Raw genomic sequence first — 23,287 nt, 5'->3', positions numbered from 1 at the left:
CTACTCTGAACACTCACATCGCTTTACTCTGAACACTCACATCGCTTTACTCTGAACACTCACAGCGCTTTACTCTCAACACTCACAGCGCTTTACTCTCAACACTCACATCGCTTTACTCTCAACACTCACATCGCTTTACTCTGAACACTCACAGCGCTTTACTCTGAACACTCACAGCGCTTTACTCTGAACACTCACAGCGCTTTACTCTGAACACTCACAGCGCTTTACTCTGAACACTCACAGCGCTTTACTCTCAACACTCACATCGCTTTACTCTGAACACTCACATCGCTTTACTCTGAACACTCACAGCGCTTTACTCTTAACACTCACAGCGCTTTACTCTCAACACTCACAGCGCTTTACTCTGAACACTCACATCGCTCTACTCTGAACACTCACAGCGCCTTTACTCACAGCGCCTTTACTCTCAACACTCACAGCGCCTTTACTCTTAACACTCACAGAGCCTTTACTCTCAACACTCACAGTGCCTTTACTCTGAACACTCACAGCGCTTTACTCTCAACACTCACAGCGCTTTACTCTCAACACTCACATCGCTTTACTCTGAACACTCACATCGCTTTACTCTGAACACTCACAGCGCTTTACTCTGAACACTCACAGCGCTTTACTCTCAACACTCACAGCGCTTTACTCTCAACACTCACATCGCTTTACTCTGAACACTCACATCGCTTTACTCTTAACACTCACAGCGCTTTACTCTCAACACTCACAGCGCTTTACTCTGAACACTCACAGCGCCTTTACTCACAGCGCCTTTACTCTCAACACTCACAGCGCCTTTACTCTTAACACTCACAGAGCCTTTACTCTCAACACTCACAGTGCCTTTACTCTGAACACTCACAGCGCCTTTACTCTTAACACTCACAGCGCCTTTACTCTTAACACTCACAGCGCCTTTACTCTGAACACTCACAGCGCCTTTACTCTTAACACTCACAGCGCCTTTACTCTTAACACTCACAGTGCCTTTACTCTGAACACTCACAGCGCCTTTACTCTTAACACTCACAGCGCCTTTGGATAATGAGCTAAAAATATTCACCATGAGCGAGGTGTTTGGGACAGAGGGTAGGGGAGCTGGCGTTTTATCTCTACAGTATATCTCCAGGTAGATATGGATCTCTTGGATCCTATTTTGGTAGTTTTTTGTTCTTTCTTTTTTTTTTTTACAATTGAAGTTACAAAAGCGCAGATGAAAATGAAGTCTGATTGATACGAAGATGAACATTCACATTATTTTTTTATACAACATCCATTTCCTCCTTAGTTTGATGTCTTTTTTCTACATTCCATTTTCAAAAGGTACAGGTGTTCATCGATTGTATTGTCTAGAGAAAGGGACAAATATACACATACAAGTCATACTATTCCACAAATCACTCTCTATGTACCTCTGTAATAAATGGGATGTTGTCCAATATGTGAACTCTATTTGTACATTCAGAGGTATAAAATTTGTCATTTTCAGTTTGATTATGGCACATTTAACGGACATTTCTTTACACTGGCAACCTGGCATGTAGCAGTTTCTCCAATAGTAATAGAATGTGACGGAATGTTCCTTTGATATTGTGGTCAGGGCAGCATGGAAAGAATGATGTCAAAATTGTCGAAAAAGGTTTTTCACCAAAGGAAATGGCTCCTTTTGAACAGGACGATGCTGTATGTTTCACATAATAGTTTATGGTGGGGTGGGTGGAGAGAGAGTAATTTGGCTTGTCTGCCAGACAATGGCAACAGAGACAGTTCAAAGCAACACATACATTAATCAGATGGACAATGGAGAGAGCGGACACCTGGATGGATGATGAAAACCGAACTGGCCAAAAACACCAGCCTTCAGTATCTTTGCAACATGAAAATGCAGCACGGAACTCCAGTCAATCGATGGCACGAACAGCACGATGAATGTTTGAATGGAAAACAATCTACCCTTGGGTCCGCGATTCCCTTTTTGGATCCTTCTGTGAGATCTTCCTGAGCTGAGACCTGGCCTTTGGAGGGCCCAAGAGCACATGGAATGAGGCATCAGTGACCGAAGGTTTACAGAAGACGCTGCCTGGGGCACAGAGGTCACCGGGGTGAGAGGTCGAAGGTCAGATGACGGAGCTGTCCTGGCAGGAGGAGGCGCGCCGCGTTTTGGGGCTGCAGCGGGTCAGCATGGAGATCTGGGTGCTGAAGTTGTTGCCGTTGCTGCCCATGGACGGCTGCTGGTACTTGGTGTCGGAGCCCAGGAAGCGCTCCAGATGCCATCGCCTCCACTTCCTCTTGATCTCCCCCTGCACCTGAACATTCACAGGCCAGATGGAGAGAGAGAGAGAGAGAGAGAGAGAGAGAGAGAGGGATAGAGAGAGAGATGGGGAGAAACAGAGAGAGGGAGAGAAAGGAGTGACAGAGGGAGAGATGGGGAGAAACAGAGAGAGGGAGAGAAAGGAGTGACAGAGGGAGAGATCGGGAGAGGAGTGTGTATGAGGGAGAAAGAGAGAGATAGATGGGGGAAAGAGATAAAGAGATTAGCGAGAGGTGTGTGTATGAGAGGGGGAGAGAGAGACAGAGACAGATGGGGGGGGGGGGGGGGGGGAGACAGAGAGAGGTGAGAGAGCGAGGAGAGTTTTTTTTCCCTCACACTAAAAAGTTTAGTGTTTCAGCAGGCACTCCTCTCCTCGTGGCGTTGTGAAGAGTGAAAGATGTTCATTCTCTCAACACACAATTCGGGCTGCACCTGTTGCCATGCGTTACCATGTAGAGACAAAGATGAAAGGAAGGACCGAAATAGGCCTGTGGTGGCTGGGGAATAAGAACTGAAGCGTAATACCACACCAGCGATAAACAAATGCAGTCTGGCTGTAAACTTCGCCCAAACAGCCCAAAACTATGTATACATCAACGACCCGCATAATGAAATGTTGAGAATAGACATTTTTTCTCTTGTGAAAGTGAAATAAGTAATTTCACAGCAGCGTTTATCTGAAAGGACTTAGAGCCTTAATTCACTGAAGGTCATGCTTATGTGAAAAAAACAAAAACTGGAAGTAGCTTTTAACAGGGTGGTGAGGATTGCGTTGTACACAGAACATCATGCCTTGCATATTTCTTGGTATATTAAATTTTGTAATGGATATGAATTCTGCATCTAAGATGGTAAGGCATGGGAGGAGGGGAAGAGTATTGACATTGTGTCCTCTGCAGAGGAATTATCTTCAAAAACAATTCCCAGAACTCTAAACATCAATGAAGGGTGTGAATTAATTTGAAACTCACACTGACACACTCACACCAGCTGAGGTCCAGGGAAGACATATTCTACATATGTTACATCCTTAGCTACGCAATAGAAAAATAATGCTTGGTATGCCGGATCCAAACTACACCAGTTGCCTCAGAAGCATGACACATATTGAGTGCTGTCTGACTGGCTCCAGGTCTTACATCTCAAATGTCACCAATCATTAAGTCTCATAGAAAATGTAGAACTTTATGTTTGGCTGCTCCCGTGAATACTGATGCGGAACTCCAAACTCCAATTGGTCCCAGGGAGTCTCATTGGCGGCCGGAACGATTACAGAGAGCAGTCTGCTGTATGTTAACGCAACTCTGACCTAATTAATGTGCTCGAGGGGTCGTGAACGCCGCCACCACAGCCCCGGATGAAACCGAGAACTTATTTAAAGTGGAATACGACTTTGTTCCTCCCTAAATGCTATGGGAGAGGAATTGGCGTCAGTGATTTTTCACATAATCCTCTCAGCTTTTGCATGCACTCCCTTGCTGCACTTGAACGCTGGAGTCCTACCACCACTCCCACTTCCCACCTTGACTCAGTATGCTATTAAAATGGGACTGCAGCCCAGGCAGCTAAAATATATCAGGAGAACCGCAATTCTTTACAATTGAATTGGCACAGACACAGCACACACAAATGCACACACACACACACACATGCAGGGAGGGGGAGAGAGAAAAGTAGACTTTTTGGAGAGGGATCTGAACAACAGGAGATACATCAATGTGAGAGACGGAGGATGTCAACAGACACACTATTTATGGGCCTTTCTACACATTGGGAGTAGGACAGACATGCTAATAAGATGGCGATGGCACTGGTGGTGGTGGTGGTGGTGTGTGTGTGTGTGTGTGTGTGTGGTGGGTTGGTCTCTGACTCATCCACTGATATGAGTTTGGAGGTAGGGTGCCAGGGATCCCTGGTTTATTGCCACTCCAAGGTCAAGCATACTGATTCAGGCTTGATTCGCTGCCACTGCGGGTGAGGATCGACAGCGTGTGTGTGCGTGTGTGCGTGTGTGTGTGTGTGTGTGTGTGTGTGTGTGTGTGTGTGTGTGTGTGTGCGTGTGTGTTGCAGCATGCAGTGGGAGTGTTTGCAAAGAAAAGGTGTTGTTTAGACACAGCGTTTACATGTGACTGAAAGGAGGATGAGCCAAGGGTATTACCTCTCCGTTTAGGAAGCAGTAGAGGACGGCAACCACAAAACCCTGGCAGAGAAAGAGGGAGGGTAAGGGGACAAAGAGAGAACAGAAACACTTGTGAGAATGTTGTGGCATACAAGTAACAGAACAAATATACTTTCACCTGAGTCTTCTAAAGATTTTAGTTACGCTACCTCATACAGCACGATAACAGAGTTGTGCCAATATTTTTTTTATTTGCTTGAATTTACACATTTCAAGGAAGAATGAAGTGGGTTATGCCAGTTAGCCTAAAGCTCCTTTTTAGCTATAGGCTAGCTATAGGTTAACTGGTGTTATTGCAAGCCCACAAGGTATATCCTCTTATCTAACGTGTTCCTTTAAGGGAGAGAATATAGAAAAGATTCTTCAGAGGTAAGAATTCTAAGAATTTGTCATTGGCTTCCAGAGAGAGAGAGAGAGAAAGAGAGAGAGAGAGAGAGAGAGAGAGAGAGAGGAAGAGGAACCATATTGGACATCAAGATTACACATTCAGCCTATGCAGATGCTTTCTCTGAATCAGTCATTACAAGAAGAACTAAATAGCACCAAGAGCTTTTTCCTTTTTTCTTTTTTTTAACAGACCCAGTAGAGTGAAATTAGAATGAACCATGACTCTGGAGAACTGCCAATGTGATCTAAAATAGAAACACTCATGTGTACTTTTAGACAAGTACAATATTTCATTGGAACGAACAAGGGAATGAACTTTCAGCTGTGATGATAAGAGATACAGCACATCCCCGCCTGACCAGAAGAGCTCATTTCAGGAGAATGTCTTACATAAGGCTTACATTTAAGGATAACGGCACACTGTTGTGTGTCAGTATTTGGGCTTTGAAAGACATGGGAGTAAGGAAATTCGGTTTTGATAAAAACACAAAAGGAGATTTATGAGATGGTGGTTTTCTGTGGTCATACATACAGCAAGTTAAGCACAGGCTTTAAAGCTTAATTGTCTGTCTTCCCTGTTTGTCACCCAGGTTCTATATTTTATTTTCAATGGAATTTAGCTTTCAGTGTTTGGATTGTGCTTCAGTCGTTGGATTACAGCTTCTTCCAACAGATCAAATATAAATATACACATCTTGCATACCTGAAATGACCCCAGAATGAGGTCAAACACCAGCCGCAGCTCTGTCTTGATGTGGTCGGGTATGAAGGCGAATATGATGAAGTTAATTCCAAAGAGGGGAATCAGGAGCAGCGTGGACTTGGCCAGCCTCCTGAAGAGTGGATGAAGAAAACAAACAAACACGTTTTGATCTTTATATTTGGGTCTACAATTCAGTAAATAAATAAACATTTGGAAGGGTCTATGAACAATAAATCAATACACACAGGTTTTTTTTTTTTTATTTGGGAGCAGAACTCAAAATACATGCCATTGTCATGCTGTAAACATAACACATTCTCACACAGACACAGACACACACACACACAGACACACACACACACACACACACACACACACACACACACACACACACACCTCTTTATGTACTTCTATGCTGCCCATAAAGACAGTGGGCTGCCACTCGTAACCTGCTGCATAAAATGTGTGTGATTTGTCTCGGGTAATGCTGTAGAGGCAGAGCAGTGAAATAACCCTGTCAGACAAGTATGAGGAGCGCATGAGAGGATTGAAGAGAGGAGCGGAGAGGAGAGGTGTGAAGGGGCGAGGAGAGGAGGAGAGCTGAGGAGAGGAGGAGAGCAGAAAAGAGAAGGGGAGATGAGAGGACATTGGTAAGGAGGGGGGAGAAAGGAGGAGAGAAGTGGAGAGTGGAGAAGAGAGCAGAGGAGGGAGGAGGAGAGGAGAGCAGACAAGAGGGGAGGAGAGGACAGAAGAGAAGAGAGCAAAGAGGAGATGAGAGAACACAGGAAGAGAGTAGATGGTAACAGGACTGAAGAAAAGATGAGACAACAGAGCAGAAAGGACAGAGGAGAAGAGGTGAGGAGAGGAAAGGAGAGAGGAGGAAAAGGGGGGGGAGGGGAGGAGAGGAGGTGAGGAGAGGAGAACAGAGTAGAGAGGTGATGAGAGGAAATTTGCCTGGCACTACAGCAACAGGGCTAGTTTGCGAGTGGCACATCATGGAAAGCCACTTAAGCGCTGAGGCCAATGGATCCCCCTAATGTGAGGCCTGTTTGTGGCTGACATTTGTAATGGGGAGAAATGGAGATAGAGAGGCGCGCTCAGCCTCATTCATACATAGGCGTTAGCACTGAGCTCAGGCCACCTTGAAAAAAATATATATAAAGTGAAAATAAAAACTCTAAAACATGAAGAAATGAATAGATGTCATAAATAAATAAAATGTTTGCCCATTGCTTGAACACTATAGACACATGCTTAGACCAAAGTAACAAAACTTGAATCTTTTGTTACTATACACACTTTTTGTGAAAAGCCCGTAAAAGTCCTGGCAGGAAGCATGCATAAGGATGTAGATCCAGGATTGCACTAATATTTTGTTCGTAGTACCAGTTTGCAACAATTATTAGTTAACACTAAGTTGTAAACACTTCGAAAAAAAATTTATTAAAAACTGGATATCAAAAAACGTTGATGTAATCGCTTCCTGCCAGGACTTTTACGGGCTTTTCCCAAATCACGAAAGTAACGTCGACGCAGCGGTATAGTAGCAGATAGTAGCATCCATCAGGTAAGTGTTATTTAAATAAACTCCTGGTGTATTTACAAACTCTGACATCACGAATTCTCAAAACAGTTAACACCTGTGTCTGAACAAAATGACACATTTTGCTTGCAAAAGGCTGTTACTCTCTCAAAACACTTAAAACATGCAGCAAAAGCAAATCTTGCCTTCAAACACTACAACTTGTTGCCAATTCAAAAACACTCTTTAATCAATCATTACACACTGGGCAACAAAATGCAAAATCTAGTTCTCAAAATGAGCATTTTTGCTATGTCTGTTTCATTACTTTCTCATTTTTCTGGTATCAGAAAAAAACTCTGAAAAGACAAAATGTACTGAATAAAAAAACAAATTATTCATTCCTCCCAAGATGTAACTGTCATTGACATGTAAGACATACAGCAAACACCTATAGTAAGATACTGTAAATTTCATTGAACTACAACTTTCATCGAAATAGACATACAGTAAACACCTTTTGTACTGTTTTCTCTACCAAATAGGCAATACAGTACTTTGTCTAAATGTGCATTAGATCCATACTTGCAAATAGCAACACAGAACAGACATCTCTTATGTATAATGAATGATTGCTGATTGAAGAATTGTGCAAAGGAGTTTCACACAGGTGTATCAGAGATTCAGACTTATGCAAGGAATCTATACCACCTGTGAAAAGATGTTTTCCTTTTGTTTAGCATGGGAAAACCAATAGAGTTTGGGGCTTTTGAATGACACCTGTGTTAACTGTTTTGCAAAAGGGTGTGATAAATGTGTGAACCCAATGAAAATGTGTGAACACATTCGCAAGAGATGACTTCTGCTGTGCAAAGAAAGTAGTCATGAAGACCAAGTGGTCTAGTTTACTTAAGCAGGTAAAAGCAATCGAGAAAAACTGTAAGTTCTGCTCACTTTACATTTATTATATTATTATATTATCTGTATTCATTATTGAATGCTTACCTGGATTTATGTTTTTCCCTATCATCCTATTTTTAAAGCAGGCCTCCCTGCAGGCATGTAATTGGGCTACAGGAATAGCATGTTTGAACGGGCACTGCACTAGTGCTAGCTGATAAACTGAATGAAAGCTGTAAAAAGACTGCAGTGTTTTAAATAAAGTACACTAGTGTGTTGCTGCTAATCTGAAAGTCTATTCATATGATGCAAGTGTATATCATTTTGTCATCAGAGTGACATTTTGACAAAGGATTGTTAGGTTTTGATAGCAGTGTTTCAATTCGATATACATTTACGATGTAGATGTGAATGGTTTATTTCCCAGTGTTGTGTCATGTGCTGGTGTGTAAAGTTTTGACACAATGAGCCGAGTTTTGCAAAAAGTGTTTAAGCAATGGGCAAAAACTGTAAACAAATAACTCTAGTTCTCTCAGCAGTAGCAAAACATGACCGGGCATTGACCTCTCACAGTGAGAGAGAGAGTCTAATGAATATCCACCCCACAGTCAATGGGTTTGAGAGCACTACACTTGTGAGTGGGCTACCATGCTGCAATTACGGAGAAAGGCAAGCCCCTTTCCAAGTGGGAAAAAAGTGAATGAAGTGATTTTAAGTTTTCCTGATAGCCAACTCCAATCTGTAAAACATAAATTAGTTTGTTTATCAGGTTTGCAGTGAGTACTACTCACAGATACTGGTTGGACTCGTTCCTTCCGATGTCAGGGCAGTTGATCTTCTGTCGCAGTATTCGGATGATATCGATGAATAGGATGAAGTTCATCTGCAGACAGAGAGAAACATTGACTGATGTTGTATTTCTAAGTCTAACAATCCCCAAAAAATGATTGACATTTGAACAGGTTTGAAAGGAATATGGCTCAACGCTACAATCCATTTTAATGGCAAATACAGCACATTTACAAAGCTAGACTGAAACAAATGCCAGCTATTTCAATAGTTTGGTTCATCACTCTTGCAGGGATGAAATGTGTTTACTTTGTGACTAGCACTGATAAAATAACTCAGACACTGCCTCTGCTTCAAACAGCCTCTTGTTTACTGTGCAGATAAGTAGAATTCAGTCCTGCCAGAGCTCTTCTCACGCTGATGTCCCATGACACCTCGCACTGTCACTGGACCAGGAAATGTCCACACTATCATCAAACGGACACAGTCCAGATAGCACTTGGGAGCAGATATGTTAAGCGCTGGCCAGATATTGGCAAACTCAGAGCCACACATGGGCCGGATCAGGGCCAGTGGTGGGCATATAAGACACAGGCATGGGCCAGATCTGTTCTTGACTCAGCTGCCAATGAGAAAATATTGACCCCCCCCCCCCCATCCTCCCCCACCCTTTTGATCAAATAGTCTTTCTCAGATCATTTCGCAGTTGATCTGCTCCCCAACCTGCTGCCTTGACTGCACATTTTATTTTCTTTATCTTCTCTCTGACCCCACACCACCCCTATCCCTATATCCACCCTGCCACCTCCACTTCCTCAGTTCCATCCACCCATCCTCATTCGCTCTTCCACACCTCCCTCTCTCTATCCCGTCCTCTCTATGGTAAATGACAGGTGGATGGGTGGAGTGAGCGCCTGTGAAAGTCTTATTTCACACTGTCACCCATTATTGATATTTCACACGTGTGCTCAAGCCTGGGTGGTAGACAGAGAGAGAGAGAGAGAGAGAGAGAGTGTGAGTGAGAGAGAGAGAGAGAGAGGTCTCTAGCAGGGTTGCACTCTCAGCTGATAGTTTTCAGGGCCAGTGAGTCTACAGCTATCTGCCAGTCAAGGGGCTCACTAATATACCTGACCCAGGTCAGAATGAATTGGGCTGTATCTTCTGAAAATACGCCATTTTGATGTTCAGTCATATTTAAAAGTGAAGCATTTGAATGTTATAGTATAGTGTCTTTTTAAAGAATTTGAGCACTATCACAAAGTTATTCAATTAGTAAGGTATCAATCTGGCACTGGCATGCTAATGAACTTTCATTGTGACAGAGGATTGCAAAAGCAATCATGCACCTTTAGTCTTTTTGTACTGGTGGTAAAGGAAGCATGAAACTCAATTACAGCGATTCAAATGAAAGCAAACCCCCCATCCTTTGCCACAGGGGGAGTACTGACGACACCTGCATAGGTGAAGGTGATTTGATTTATTCTCCACGGCAACCGTGACTGACAGATTTGTAATGGGCCACGTAAGCTCAGTCTTCCAAAATGTCTACTCTCTTGTCAGCCACATGTTCCATGCAATCCCCCATCAAATGGGTCAATTTCACTCACAGCGGGCGCCGGGTAAGCTCACCAGTATTGATGTTAATATGGGTGTTTTGATTATCCACCAGTAAGGGTCAGTGTTCTCGATGATGTCCCAGCATCTGTTATAAAAAAAAAGTGCAATGTTACTGCAGGTCCAGAGCACCAAGCAGACTATACTGACATAAGGTGTGTGAGTTTTGATGTGATGTGATGGGTGATATGTCCCCCATGAGCCAGGTGAGAGAGCAATTGCTCTCATTTATCTTACCCTATGTCATCAAAGTAGGCCTTGGCAATGCCCCAGGCTGCGCTGAAAATCATTGGACCACCTATAAATACATAAGATGAAAGGGAGAACACCTTTTGATCAATATCACCACGGGAAACCAAGCTACCAGAGTCTGAGGCTGCATGGAAGGGAATCTAACTAGATCCAAACAGCAAGTTGCATTTCCCACGCTGAGAGAACAGAATCATATCCCACCTACAACTACCCCCACCCCCCCCAACACACACACACACACTCACACACACATAAAAGCCCCACACACAAACACACACGCTCACACACACACACATACACACACACACACACACAAGCATGCTATGATGCCTACCCCAGCCGATCAGGATGAAACACCAGAAGTACTTCCTCTCGGAGAAGAAGGAGACGGCAAGCAGCGCGTGGAGGTAGAGTCCCTCCACCAACAGCCAGAAGAAGCTGGCCATAATGCAGTACTGGAAGAAGACCATCACCACCTTACATCCCACCTGTGGGATCAATACACGTGATCAAGACCCTTTGATTCGTTTAGTTAGCAACATCATTTCATCCAGTCCAGCACATATACACACCATAAATACACTACAACAAAAGTACTGGAATGCCTGTAATTATTACACTCACAGGAACTTCAATTGCATTGCATTCTAAATCCATAGGTATTAATATGGAGTTATTTCTCCCTTTACAACGGCTTCAGCTCTTTTGAGAAGGATTTCCACAAGATTTGTGGAACTCTCTGTGGAACTTTTTGCCCATTCATTCAGAAGAGCATTTGTGAGGTCAGGCACTGGTGTTGCAATGTCTGCTCTAGTTCTAGTCCTAAAGGTTTTTATATGTAGAAAACTCTGTTCTCTGCAAGCCAGTCAAGCTCTTCCATACTGTCTTTTAGGACCTTGCTTTGTGCACCAAGTACAACCATGCTGGTGGAGGGATAATGGCATAATGGTTGTTTCTCAGGGATTGGGTTTGGGTTAGTGAAGGAAAATCATAATGCTTTAGTAGGAAGACATATTCAAATATTTGGGAATAGCTCGGGGGACCCCTTTTTGGTTCCAGTATGAACCCCGCTGTGCCCCAGTGTATCAAACTCTTGATCTTACTCTAGTGTGGGCGGTAGTATTGTAGTGGTTAAGGAGCTGGGCTAGCGTGCAGTAGCCTGAAAGTGGTCGGTTCAATTGTGCCCTTGAGCAAGGCACTTAACCCCAAGTTGCTCCGGGGACAATGTGATCCCTTGTAATATAGCTGACATATGTAAGTCACTTTGGTCAAGAAGTGTCTGCTAAATGTAATGTAATGTAATGTAGTTGAGCCCCAGGACCACTCAAGAGCAATGGACTGACAGAACAAGTCACAGTCATCTTCCAAAACTTTTCCAACATTTTAATGTAATATTCCACAATATTTGAGCTATCAGAGTTATTGCTTTGTGTCTGACAGTAGCTTTTACAGGCTGACAGGCAGACATTACTTTCTGTGCTACATAAGAAGATAGAAGGAGAAATGAAATTCTGTATAATATAAATGTGGCTTCATTCATCTCTATGTGATTAAAATATATATTTGAAACAGTGTCAAAAAAATCCACTGATGTTTAAATCTGTCCTCTCAGTTCTACATTGATAGCAAAAAAACAACCATCAAAGACCACTCAAACTTTGAATTTGAGAGAGCAATTAGAGAGGTGCTCATTAACAAAAATCAGAAGTTCATCTCTGAAATGTGTTTGACACTCATGCGCATCAACTCTGTTTGGTTTTAACAGCAGAAAAACTGACCACACCACAAAAAGGGTAGGACTTGCTCCATTACAAGTCCTGTATGTGGATTAAAGGAACACAATGTGTCAGGATCTGGTTAAGTTTGTGCCACCCTGGTGGCCATTTTGTGTATTGGTCTGTGTTTGTTTTTGCCTGTTCCCCATGTGCTTTGTGTTCCCTGCCTGTCACCTGTCTTTGTCTCCGCCCCATCTCCTTATTTGGTCTGTGCTTGCTGTCTTGTTTGTTTTCCCTCCATTTCTGCCTCCTCACCTGTTCCCTGTTATTGTCTCGTTGGTTTCGTCCAGTCCTCTGTCTTTCTGTTAATTGGTATGTGTGTTTCTACCCTCCTGTTTCTCTGTTCTCTGTCGGATCGTCTCTCTGTTTGTCTAGTCAAAGTCTTGTATGGAAGTAAGAAATTCTTTAAATGTAAAGTTCGTGTTTAAAATAAATTCTGTTTTGTCTGTAAGTAGGGATGGGCAAAGCGAGGCTTTATGAAACACTGAAACGTTCGAAGCAGTTGTGCCGAATTGTTCCGAAGCTTTGAAACAATTCCGACACCTCAGAGCTGTTTAGGGTGAAACAAATCTGTCAAATGCTTCGTATTGGAGATGTGGTCTTTAAAGTTCGTAGCTTGCTGTGTTACCTGTGTTCAGTCTTTGTCAAAAGCTAAGCAGCATGCCCTTGGTCAATTACTGGATGGGAGACCACATCACAATAAAGAGAATCTTATTGCTGCCACTATGTGTTCTCTAAATCACTTTCTTATAAAAACTCTCGATTTTTGACCATTCTGAGAGTTCAGTTGAAACTGAGTGGTTAATGGTGAAGTAAGAAAACATAAACAGATACGATATGAAACAATACCTTACAAATCAAACGGGGAAACACCCTCACACCCAACACCATCATGGTTATTGCTTAAGAGAAAGCTACACTGTTAATTGAACGCGCGGGCACGCCTGCCGACACCGGTGAAATGCACCGAAGGTTCACTTAACTTTGGTCACATGACATGGGGATTTTGAACGATGTTTCGAAGCAGTGGTCACATGACATGGCTGTTTTGAACCACGTTTCGAAGCAGTGTTTCGAAACACTTGTGCTTCGAAGCCTCGACACTGATTCGAGACATCGGTTTCGAAAGTCACACCCCAATCTGTAAGTCTGCCTGGTTGAGTCTTGCACTTGGGTCCTCCTGCACAATCCTGACACAATGGAGAAATTGATATCTATGTCCCTTGGTGTCAATATCACCATTTAGTGCTAAAGCGGTACCCAGTTAGTCATACACTGATTAAAGGCTCACAATCTACCAGATCAACGTTACATAGTGTAATATTAAGTGTTCGGGGTATGCAATGACGATGTCAGAGACTTCATTCTCCTTATTATAAGTCAGTGTAACATCAGAATGAGTTTGAAGCTGTTTTAAAGTAAAACAACTGCATTGCATTTCTTTAGAATGGAAACCACTTTTGCCCTAGTTTTGATTAATTATAGAGGTTGTGCATAACCAAAGAGCTTAATTGAAGAAATATATTTAATTGAAGAAAATATAATGTCCGCAACACTGCTTTTGACTCCCATATTTAATGCACAACATGCCTGTTGTGCATTAAATATATCGGAGTCAAAAGCAGTGTTGCAGACATTACTGTATATTTTATATTTTAGAGTACACTCTATTTTAGAGTACATTTTTCTTTTGTCCTGCACCTGCCAGAAGGTGGGATGTGCACACAATAACTGTTTGCTGAACGTCATAACCAAAGAGCTGACATGAACATGAGGCATGGGTTGTGCCCTCCTTCATATGGAAATCTTGAACTTAAAAATAGCCACTAAAACATGGGCGAATTAGAACAAAGCCTACATGTGATGTCATATCACAAAGCAAATATAGTTAAATTGTGGTTGCCAAAGAGGGCGCCATTTAGTCAAAAGGACCATTTCAATACCCAGCCTAAATATATAAGGTTTTATTTGGCCTTGTAAAATTGCAATTGAGTTTATTTTTGATAAATCAAAGTTGAATATACTATTTTAATATCAGAGAACACAGTACAATACTCAGTTCACTGATTCTATGTCCCCTTTAATGAAATCTATATAGTACTGAAAACAAAAAACGGGCATTGAACAACCATGGTTGCCGCTGGTGACAAATACATGTTAAATTTATACAGCAGAGAGAAATGAATGTCTGTAGTCTGTCAACAGATTCTGAAACTTAACTAGATGTACAGTACTGCAGAGCGGTACAAAATATGACCGCCGCCCAGTCCAGCACATTTTTTCCACAAAAATAAATCATGCTGAAAGGCCTATATGATTCTAACTGTCTCACTAAATTGCATTATCCACACTCAATTCTCACTGGTATCTGCTAGACAACAAGTACCAAAACATGATTAGTTCATAGATTTCACATGTAAAATTCATTTTATACAACCCCACCCCCATCTTGCCTGTTCATAATTCTGAGAAATTCTTGAATTGTGTGCATGTGTGCGTGTACACGTTTATGTTTATGTGTGTGGGTGTGTGTGTGTGTGTGTGTGTGTGCGGGCTTGTGTGTTTGCCTGCGTATGTGTGTTTGTGCATGTGCATCCATGCGTACATATGTCTACTGTGTGAGTGTGTCATACGTATGATTACTGTGAATGTATGTGTGTGCGTGTGTATCTGTTTATGCACATGTGTGCACATGGAATGGGTTCACATGACCCCTGGAGGCAAACATACGGAAAAAATTGGTCATCCTAGGCCCTACGGTTCTCAAGATATTCACAAAAAACTGTGTCTACCCTACCCTCCTTTCAGGGGGTCCAGTACAGCGGGGGGGCTACAGATCAAAACAAAAAACGATGGTTCCATGCTATCCATGTGGGGTTACATGCCCACCAAGTTTCGTGTCCCCCGGTCTTTCAGTGTCCCGGGAATCCTTGTTGGTGTACGGTCACTAAATGTACACATAAATTATTTTATTGTAAGGCCCCCCATGAACGAAAGTTCACAAAACTTGGCATGCATTTGGAGGGTGTCATAATGATCCTACACTTTCAATTTCGTGCAGTTTTGACCATGTCAGCCAGAGATATTGTGATTAAAACACCTAATTTTTTGCTTTTTAATTTTTAACTAGGTGGCGCTATACATGAAATAAGTGGTAATGGGATGGGTTGACATGCCCCCTTAAGACCAACATACAAAAAAAAGGTGGACCTCCTAGGCCCTACGGTTCTCGAGATATTCACAGAAAACTGTCTCCGGCCACCTACAGGCCAGTTGGTGTATAGTAACATAAATTAATTTATTGTGTGGCCCCCCATGAACGGAATTCCATGAAACTTGGCGTGCATTCAGAGGGTGTCATAATGATCCTACACTTCCAATCTTGTGCAGTTTTGACTGTTAGGTCACAGATACCTGCGATTACAACACCTCATTTTTACTTTTTTGTGTTTAACTAGGTGGCGCTATACATGAAATGCGTGGTTATGGAATGGGTTGACATGGCCCCTTGAGATCAACATACAAAAAAAAAATGGTCCTCCTAAACCTTACGGTTCTTGAGATATTCACAGAAAATGTGAATATCTCAAGAACCTCTGTGTCTGCCCTACCCTCCTTTCGGGGGGTGCAATCCAGCGGAGGGGCTACAGATCAAAACGAAAAACGATGGTTCCATGTAATCCATATGGGGTTACATGCCCACCAAGTTTCGTCTACCCCGGTCTTTCAGTGTCCCGGGAATCCTTGACGGAAATTTGGACATGCGAAAAAGAAAAAAAAAAAAATCTGACTAAACCTATATGACCGCCGCTTCGCTGCGCGGCGGTCATAATTACTGTCTCACTCTATCTCTCAACTCCTCTTTCTCTTACCATCTCCATCCCTTTCTTCACCCTCCAACACACACAAGGTATGTTGACATATCAAAATGAAGTTTGAGATACCATTTCACCTCAAATGAAAAATCTCATTCTTAATCAGAATCAAACCTCTGGCTGACTGGCCTGCACCACAAAAAGGCAAGGCCCCGCACGTGCCAATACACGACCAGAAACAGTCCAGATGTGCACCGGACCCGCCTCACAATGAGCTGCAGGCAAGTATGCAAGCTATAGCCAATCATCAGTCTGCCATACATGTTACATAACCGATATACTGTCAAGCGTGAGATGAAAGTCACACTCACTCAATTAGCACCCGATTTCACCCAGAGCAACTCACGGTGTAGATAAGACGCTCATTTCCTCAGTATGTGGAACCAAAACTCTAGGACCCTGCTTATGTCAGCTGTGCTTTAGGACAGGAACATGGCCATGACAGACATATTCGCTGAGTTCACACACTTCCACTGAAAAATTACGACTTATTGTTAACATAATATAAAAATAACATTAATATAAACATCCTTTACAGCAGTGGGTTTTAAACTGGGGGAAGGGACCCTTAGAGGGTGGCCAAAATATTGGAGGGGGCAAAATGATTGACTGTTGGAATTAAGGAAAACTTTTTAGAAAACAGTTTTTAGACTAACATGTTTTAAAACTGGGATATAATGTTTCTCTGAAAGTGGATGCTCTGTTTACGCAAACTCAAAACTCTACCTGTGTCTCAAATCACCTGTTGGAGCTCAAAAATGTGGTGCGCAAGCATACCACGGACAGAACACTAGACAGCCCTCTTTCGCCACAGGTGCACCAGTATGAGTGCTAGTTGTAAATTGGAAAATAATAAATCGGATCGTCAAAGGATACCATGGACATTCCGTGCAGTCAGTGATTGTAAGTGATTTCAAGCCCATAACATTTTTTGTCACATTCAGCAACCTTCTCTCCGTAATCCGCTAGCTACCAATTCCGTGGGTACACTGTAAAAAACAAACTCTGTAGGCAGCGTAGGCTCTGAAAACTGGAAATATATACTGTAAAGTATGTTGCTTTAGATAAGTGCATCTACAAATAATTTACAATTAAAACATAAACATAAACAATTGGGGCTTCCTTCGCTATAGCTGACTGCATTAACGCCTTTGGCTTTGACATAGCATTATCCCAACTGAAGGTATAATATAATACTGTAAATATGACTATTTTACATGGTTGAAGAGAATGGGGTTGCGAGACTTGGTCAATGTTTTAGGGCGGTCACCAAACAAAACGTTAAAGAACCACTGATTTAAGGCTTCATGGCAGCTTAATGAGTTACATTTTTAAAAGTGCAGTCTACTTATACACTCTTTTTTTCCCTCAAATTCAACAGCGCACTCCACGTGGCCTCTGGTTGTCTGTTTTGTGTGTATTCTTACTTAATAAACTCTACTGCCTGTACACAGTCCCGCCTCTGCTAAAGGGAAATGTACAAAAGTGACCCAAACTGAACTATACACCATTCCAGCCAATCAGCATGGAATCAAAGGGAGGCAGTGCGGCCATCTGCTGAGCTCAAATATCCACCACCTTTTGCCAGAGTCACAGACCGTACCTTTAACATGCTGTAGTGAAAATGATATTCCACCGTACCGTACCAGTATCCGGTCACAGACCGTACCTTTAACATGCTGTGGTGAAAATGATATTCCACCATAGCAGCATGTGAGTTGACAATGGCAACAGAAGATGTTAAAAGATGAAGCATGGACAGCATAGTCCCCAACAATTAGAGTCCACAGAAGTTAAACAGCACATGAATAGAATAATAAAGGTAAATGGTTGATTTTGGAGTGTTTTGATGTTTTTGTGCTTATGGATGACTGATTTGGTACAGAGCATGAGGGAGGAGAAGGTGGCTGAAACCTCAGTACACAAGAATAAACAACTGGGAGTAGTCTGTCTCTCTATCTGTGTGTGTGTGTGTGTGTGTGTGTGTGTGTGTGTGTGTGTGTGTGTGTGTAAGTGTTTGGAGTAGGCGGCGGTGGGTAGGAACAGACACAGTGAAGCAAGATAACAAGATCATGTCCATTCTGCCTGGCTGCATTAGAAAGCTCAGTTTCCACAAAGACGAAAGTCACCAAAATCAAATTTGATGTTTTAGAACAAATTGGTTGATCTTTTTTAGTCTTTTCAGACTCCTTATCTCTCTCTCTCTCTCTCTCATTTCATGTGGGCATGACAAAAACAAATAAATCTTATTGTTAGTGGTCAGTGACAAGAACAAGCTCTGAGACTTAATGAATTAATATTGTCATTTGCAATGTCTGCATGTCTGCAGTCTTCTGCATTGACTCACACTTTCCATGATGAGAGGGGGTCTCGAGCTGGACTTTTTTTGGAGGGGATGGGAGGGTCAGGGGCTATTGAGGTGGAGGACACCATTTGGAACATCATTATAGCGATCCCTCAAGGGCAACACAGTGCCTCAGAAGTCAATCCAGCCCTGTCATTAGCTAGTCACTCATCCGGGCCGAAATGAGGTTTCCCTCACAGGGGGGCTGTTAATAGGCCTAAATGCTGACCATTCCCCTTCAGTGGACTGACTGATGCGGGGGCAGTGTTGGAGTGTGTGTGTATGTGTGTGTGTGTGTGGGGGGGGGGTTACAGTGGGTGGAGGTTTGGGGATGGTGGGGGGGGGGGGGGGGGGCGGGGGTGGGCAGAGCTAGGGGACTTGGATGGTCAGACAGCTGGGTGATATGAGTCCAAACAACAAACAAACTCTGAGACAAAGTCACTCAAGTGGAAGATGAGAGCGGAGAGAGAGAGGGGGATGAGAGTATGCTGAATGAACACATGGACACACAGACACACACAGACACACACACACACACACACACACACACACATACACTACAGATGGGTGATATGATATAATAATTGCATTTCAATATTGAAGTAGAAAAGAAGATATTACAATACAATACAAATCTTAATGTAGTATAACATTTAAACATTTATTTGTGATATTAAGAACAGTATCTAAATAGATGTGTTCAGTTGAAATAAAAAATAAATAAAGTACTGCGATATAAAAAATATATAAAAAATTCTTACACACGCACAGACGCACACACACACACACACACTCCAGTTGAAATCAACAAGAGGCAACTTAGGCAACTTCCTGTACCTGATGGTACCAAGGAAAAACATGTTTGTGCACTGACAGGCTATTTCTATACCAGAGAAACTGTGGTTAACACATGGTTAACACAACGTTGACCACATCTCTTGAAATGATTCCAGCTAACACTGCTGACTCTTCCTGTTTCTTCTAAGAAAATGTTTCCCCTGTGACATGAAAGAAACATGGTGCATGCTGGTGCATGGTGCATCCATAATGACTACAGGTTGACTTCAGCAATGTCTCCCTCTAAACCAGAAGGTCAGGACAGCCAATGAGGGGGTCTCATCCAAAGGGCCACAGGATAGAGTTAGAGTTCCTCCATTATTAATTTAGTCATCAGCAGGTGAGAGAAACTCAATTGGATCCTCAGGTGGCCTGTAAATTGACCATCTCAAATGTCCACTCACAACACAGTGAGACATGGGGCCATATCTAACATACATTAAGCAGACATGGGGCCATATCTAACATAGATCTAGCTTGTTTAATGTGGACAGTAGGCTGTAGCCAGTAAATGAATGTGCAACATAATGATGGTATACTACATAACATGGAGGGTATAAGCGATGCTACATCGTACTAGTAAGGGTTACATAATAGCCTTCACAATTTGGCTGCGCTCAGGGGTCTGTGGGTGACAACTCCTACTTTAACAGAGAACTGCAAAGTGTTACACCTACAGAGATATACACAGAAACAAAAACAAAAAATATATATATATAACAGTTTAAAATAGCATGAAACATAAAACACTCACTCACACACACTCACACACACACACACACACACACACACGCACACGCACAGTCACACACACAGAGATAGACAGAGACAGACACACAGATAAACAGACAAAGACACACACACACACACACTTCAAGTTTTAAATGCTATGTCAGGAGCTCTGCAAGCTGCAGCATGAATAATTGATTAAACTGAAAGTTTTTCCTGTCAGAAATAAGACTTGTGACGAAAGGCATCCAGGGAGAAATTATTGATGTTCCTTTAAAAAAATCAAATCATTCAGTTCACTTGAAAAAAGAAATTAACACCTTTCCTGGCTGTTCAAAACACCATTACAAGTCAACACATCCGGACATATGATTTGAAATACCCTGTGTTTGATGGAAGCGTTACATTAGGCCTTTCTGAGCTGTTTTTATTAAGAAATCGTTTCCCATAACCCTGATCAGACAACACCTTTTTTTCTTCACTGCAAAAAAAGAGAAGAACAAAACAGGAAGTGATGTGTTCTTATTTTTCTGCCAAGGGATTGCATAGGGGCTTGGCAGCATCAGAATGGATCTGTCTGTAGTTTTCTAATGTGTACAAATCACACAAAATTGCTCGCGGAGAGCCCAGGCAGAAAAATGCTCCAGGGTGACAGCGAGGCTTGTGAAATGGATTAAAAGCTTTCCGGAAGTGTGTGCGTGTGTGTGTGTGTGTGTGTGTGTGTATGTGTGTGGGAGGGAATGCAATGCAATGGACAGGGGTCTGACAGACACACACACGCACAAATATACACACACAACGCACACACAGGATAGACAGCGTGCTCAGTGTCACTATATCATATGCTTAATATGTGTAGAGGCTCCAGGCATCTAATGCATTGTTTTATGATGGAGTGCTTTTCTTCTCTGAGTTGTACAACTGAAATGAGTGATCACTGGCTGTCCTTGACTTGGTATAATGTATCCGGTTGGATGCTGAGCTTGTTGTTTTGGTTCAGAATCATGTAAAACCCATAGGTAATTTCAGTGCATGGAGGTTCATGTGCATGGAGGTATCACATTGGTTTGACTGATTACAAGTCTAAAATGTTAACATCCCATTCACCACGAAAACTAGTTCAGTTCAGATAGTATGACTTACAATAAAACTGCACAAATAAAGTATGTATTGTGGAAATACTAACTCAACTATAACATGCCATGTTAACATGTGTAACGACATTCAGGAGCCTGGGAATGCAATGCCAGTTCTTATCCTGAATATCTTCAGTTCACCTACAACATGACGGAACCCAGACAATGCGCTTGAAGGGGGAGTATACACAATGACAGTTTCATCTATGGTTTATTGCTGCCTCTCTTACACAGTGTGTGTGTGTGTGTGTGTGTGTGTGTGTGTGTGTGTGTGTGTGTGTGTGTGTGTGTGTGTGTGTGTGTGTGTGTGTGTGCGTGCGTGCGTGCATGCGTGCGTCTGTGTGTGTGTGTGTGTGTGCATGCACAGTCATATGCATGTGTTTGTGTCATATGTATATGTGGATCTTTGTACATTTGTATGAGCATGACTGAGTGATTGTATGGGGCAAGGTATGTACTGTACATGTAGATGTGTGTGCACACATGCAAGCGTTTTGAGTGTGTGTGTGTGTGTGTGTGTGTGTGTGTGTGTGTGTGTGTGTTGCTACCAGGGTGGTCCATGAGTTCCCATCCCCACAGCTGGTTCTACTCCGTCGGGGACACCTCACCATCAGGAGACATAAACTTTATACCACACACTTCAACACACTCACACACACACACACTCTCTCTCCTTCTCTCTCTCTCTCTCTCTCTCTCTTTCTCTCTCTCTCTCTCTCTCTCTCTCTCTCTCTCTCTCTCTCACACACACAACACACACACACACACACACACATCCCCGGGCCTCTCCTTACGCTTAGATATCATGTGCACTGGGATGGAATGGGACGTTCTGCTTTTGAGTTGAGGTTAAACTAGCCTCCAAAACATGTAAACTACCGCAACACATTTATTTGGACAATTCTGCTGGAATAATTAAAAGAACATTACAAAAACTGTCCAATTAACCAAATGTGCAGAAGACTTCTCTCCTTTAGCAGTACAGCTGTTTCCAAGACTTCAGTTCATAAATAAGTCTGTTAAGCCATGACAAAGAAGCGATAGCACCAGCATACAATTCCCCCCAAGCTCTTAGAATGGCTTATCCTCACATAGTGGAACACATCTCAGTGGAACGCTCCAAAAGGGTATGACCCTCGGCAGTGACAATGCAGTGTATCTCTCCTCCAATCAGGAGTGAGGACTTACAGAGCCGTTGGAGGTGCAGTCATAGTCGTCGTCCGGCGTGTAGAGGACCACGTCCTTGATGAAGACGGAGATGGCCTTGAAGATGAAGGACAGGAAGAGGTGGATGTGGATGTAGTTCCTGGTACAGTGAAGCTTTCTGGGGGGAAAGAACAACACCTTTGAGAGGTCTTACCAGTCATACACAGGGATGGATGACTGACTGAATTTAGCATAATGGACACACACACACACACACACACACACACACAATCTTGCATGTGTACACGAGACAGAAGATGAGACAAAGTTCTGTAGCTTATTAAGAAACCTCTTGGATACTAATCACATTCTCCACTCAAAATTAATGAGCAAAATTAAGGATAATTATATAACAAATTACATCCCAGTGTTCTTCAGTTCATAACCGCGTACCCCAGTGGAGTTACAACAATAGATATTGGAGGGATTTCAAAAAATCTAATTTACCCAAGAGCGAGTGACTGAAACAAGTTTAATGCTGTTCAAATGCAAGCACTGGTTCAATGCCACTGTTGGGGAGCCTCTACGGATCACAGTGTTATTTGTTTGGAAGCAATTTCTGATTTGTGCACTTGTCGTGCCTGTCCAGACACTGTTCAAATAAGTGGTGCCTAGAACACCACACAGATGCTTGTGTGTGGTGTTTATGAAGCCAAGAGAACATTCTGCGACACCCCCCTCTCCTCTGCCCCCCTCCACCAAGACAA

At 42.7% G+C, this 23,287-nt stretch overlaps 1 protein-coding gene across 4 annotated transcripts in view; it reads right to left on the bottom strand.

Annotated features, from left to right (window-relative positions):
• Nucleotides 1-1,039: 1,039 nt before the first annotated feature.
• Nucleotides 1,040-23,287, bottom strand: part of vipr1b (vasoactive intestinal peptide receptor 1b) — a 57,616-nt gene continuing 35,368 nt past the window's right edge. For 2 of the 4 annotated variants that reach the window (XM_042068434.1, XM_042068437.1), the window contains 8 exons: nt 22,563-22,698; nt 11,013-11,166; nt 10,664-10,724; nt 10,442-10,514; nt 8,815-8,906; nt 5,602-5,731; nt 4,491-4,532; nt 1,040-2,327 (listed from right to left, as the gene is read on the bottom strand). In XM_042068434.1, the coding sequence (XP_041924368.1) occupies nt 2,139-2,327; nt 4,491-4,532; nt 5,602-5,731; nt 8,815-8,906; nt 10,442-10,514; nt 10,664-10,724; nt 11,013-11,166; nt 22,563-22,698 (877 nt within the window). In that variant the 3' untranslated portion in view covers nt 1,040-2,138. Of the gene's footprint in view, nt 2,328-3,789; nt 4,027-4,490; nt 4,533-5,601; nt 5,732-8,814; nt 8,907-10,441; nt 10,515-10,663; nt 10,725-11,012; nt 11,167-22,562; nt 22,699-23,287 lie in introns of those variants that run through there. The other 2 variants (XM_042068435.1, XM_042068436.1) reach the window with 2 other exon arrangements.

This window comes from Alosa sapidissima, chromosome 17, assembly GCF_018492685.1.
Source record: "Alosa sapidissima isolate fAloSap1 chromosome 17, fAloSap1.pri, whole genome shotgun sequence".
Lineage (NCBI taxonomy): Eukaryota > Metazoa > Chordata > Actinopteri > Clupeiformes > Clupeidae > Alosa > Alosa sapidissima.
Note: the sequence above shows the minus strand (reverse complement) of the source record. Positions and strands in the feature narration are given on the sequence as shown.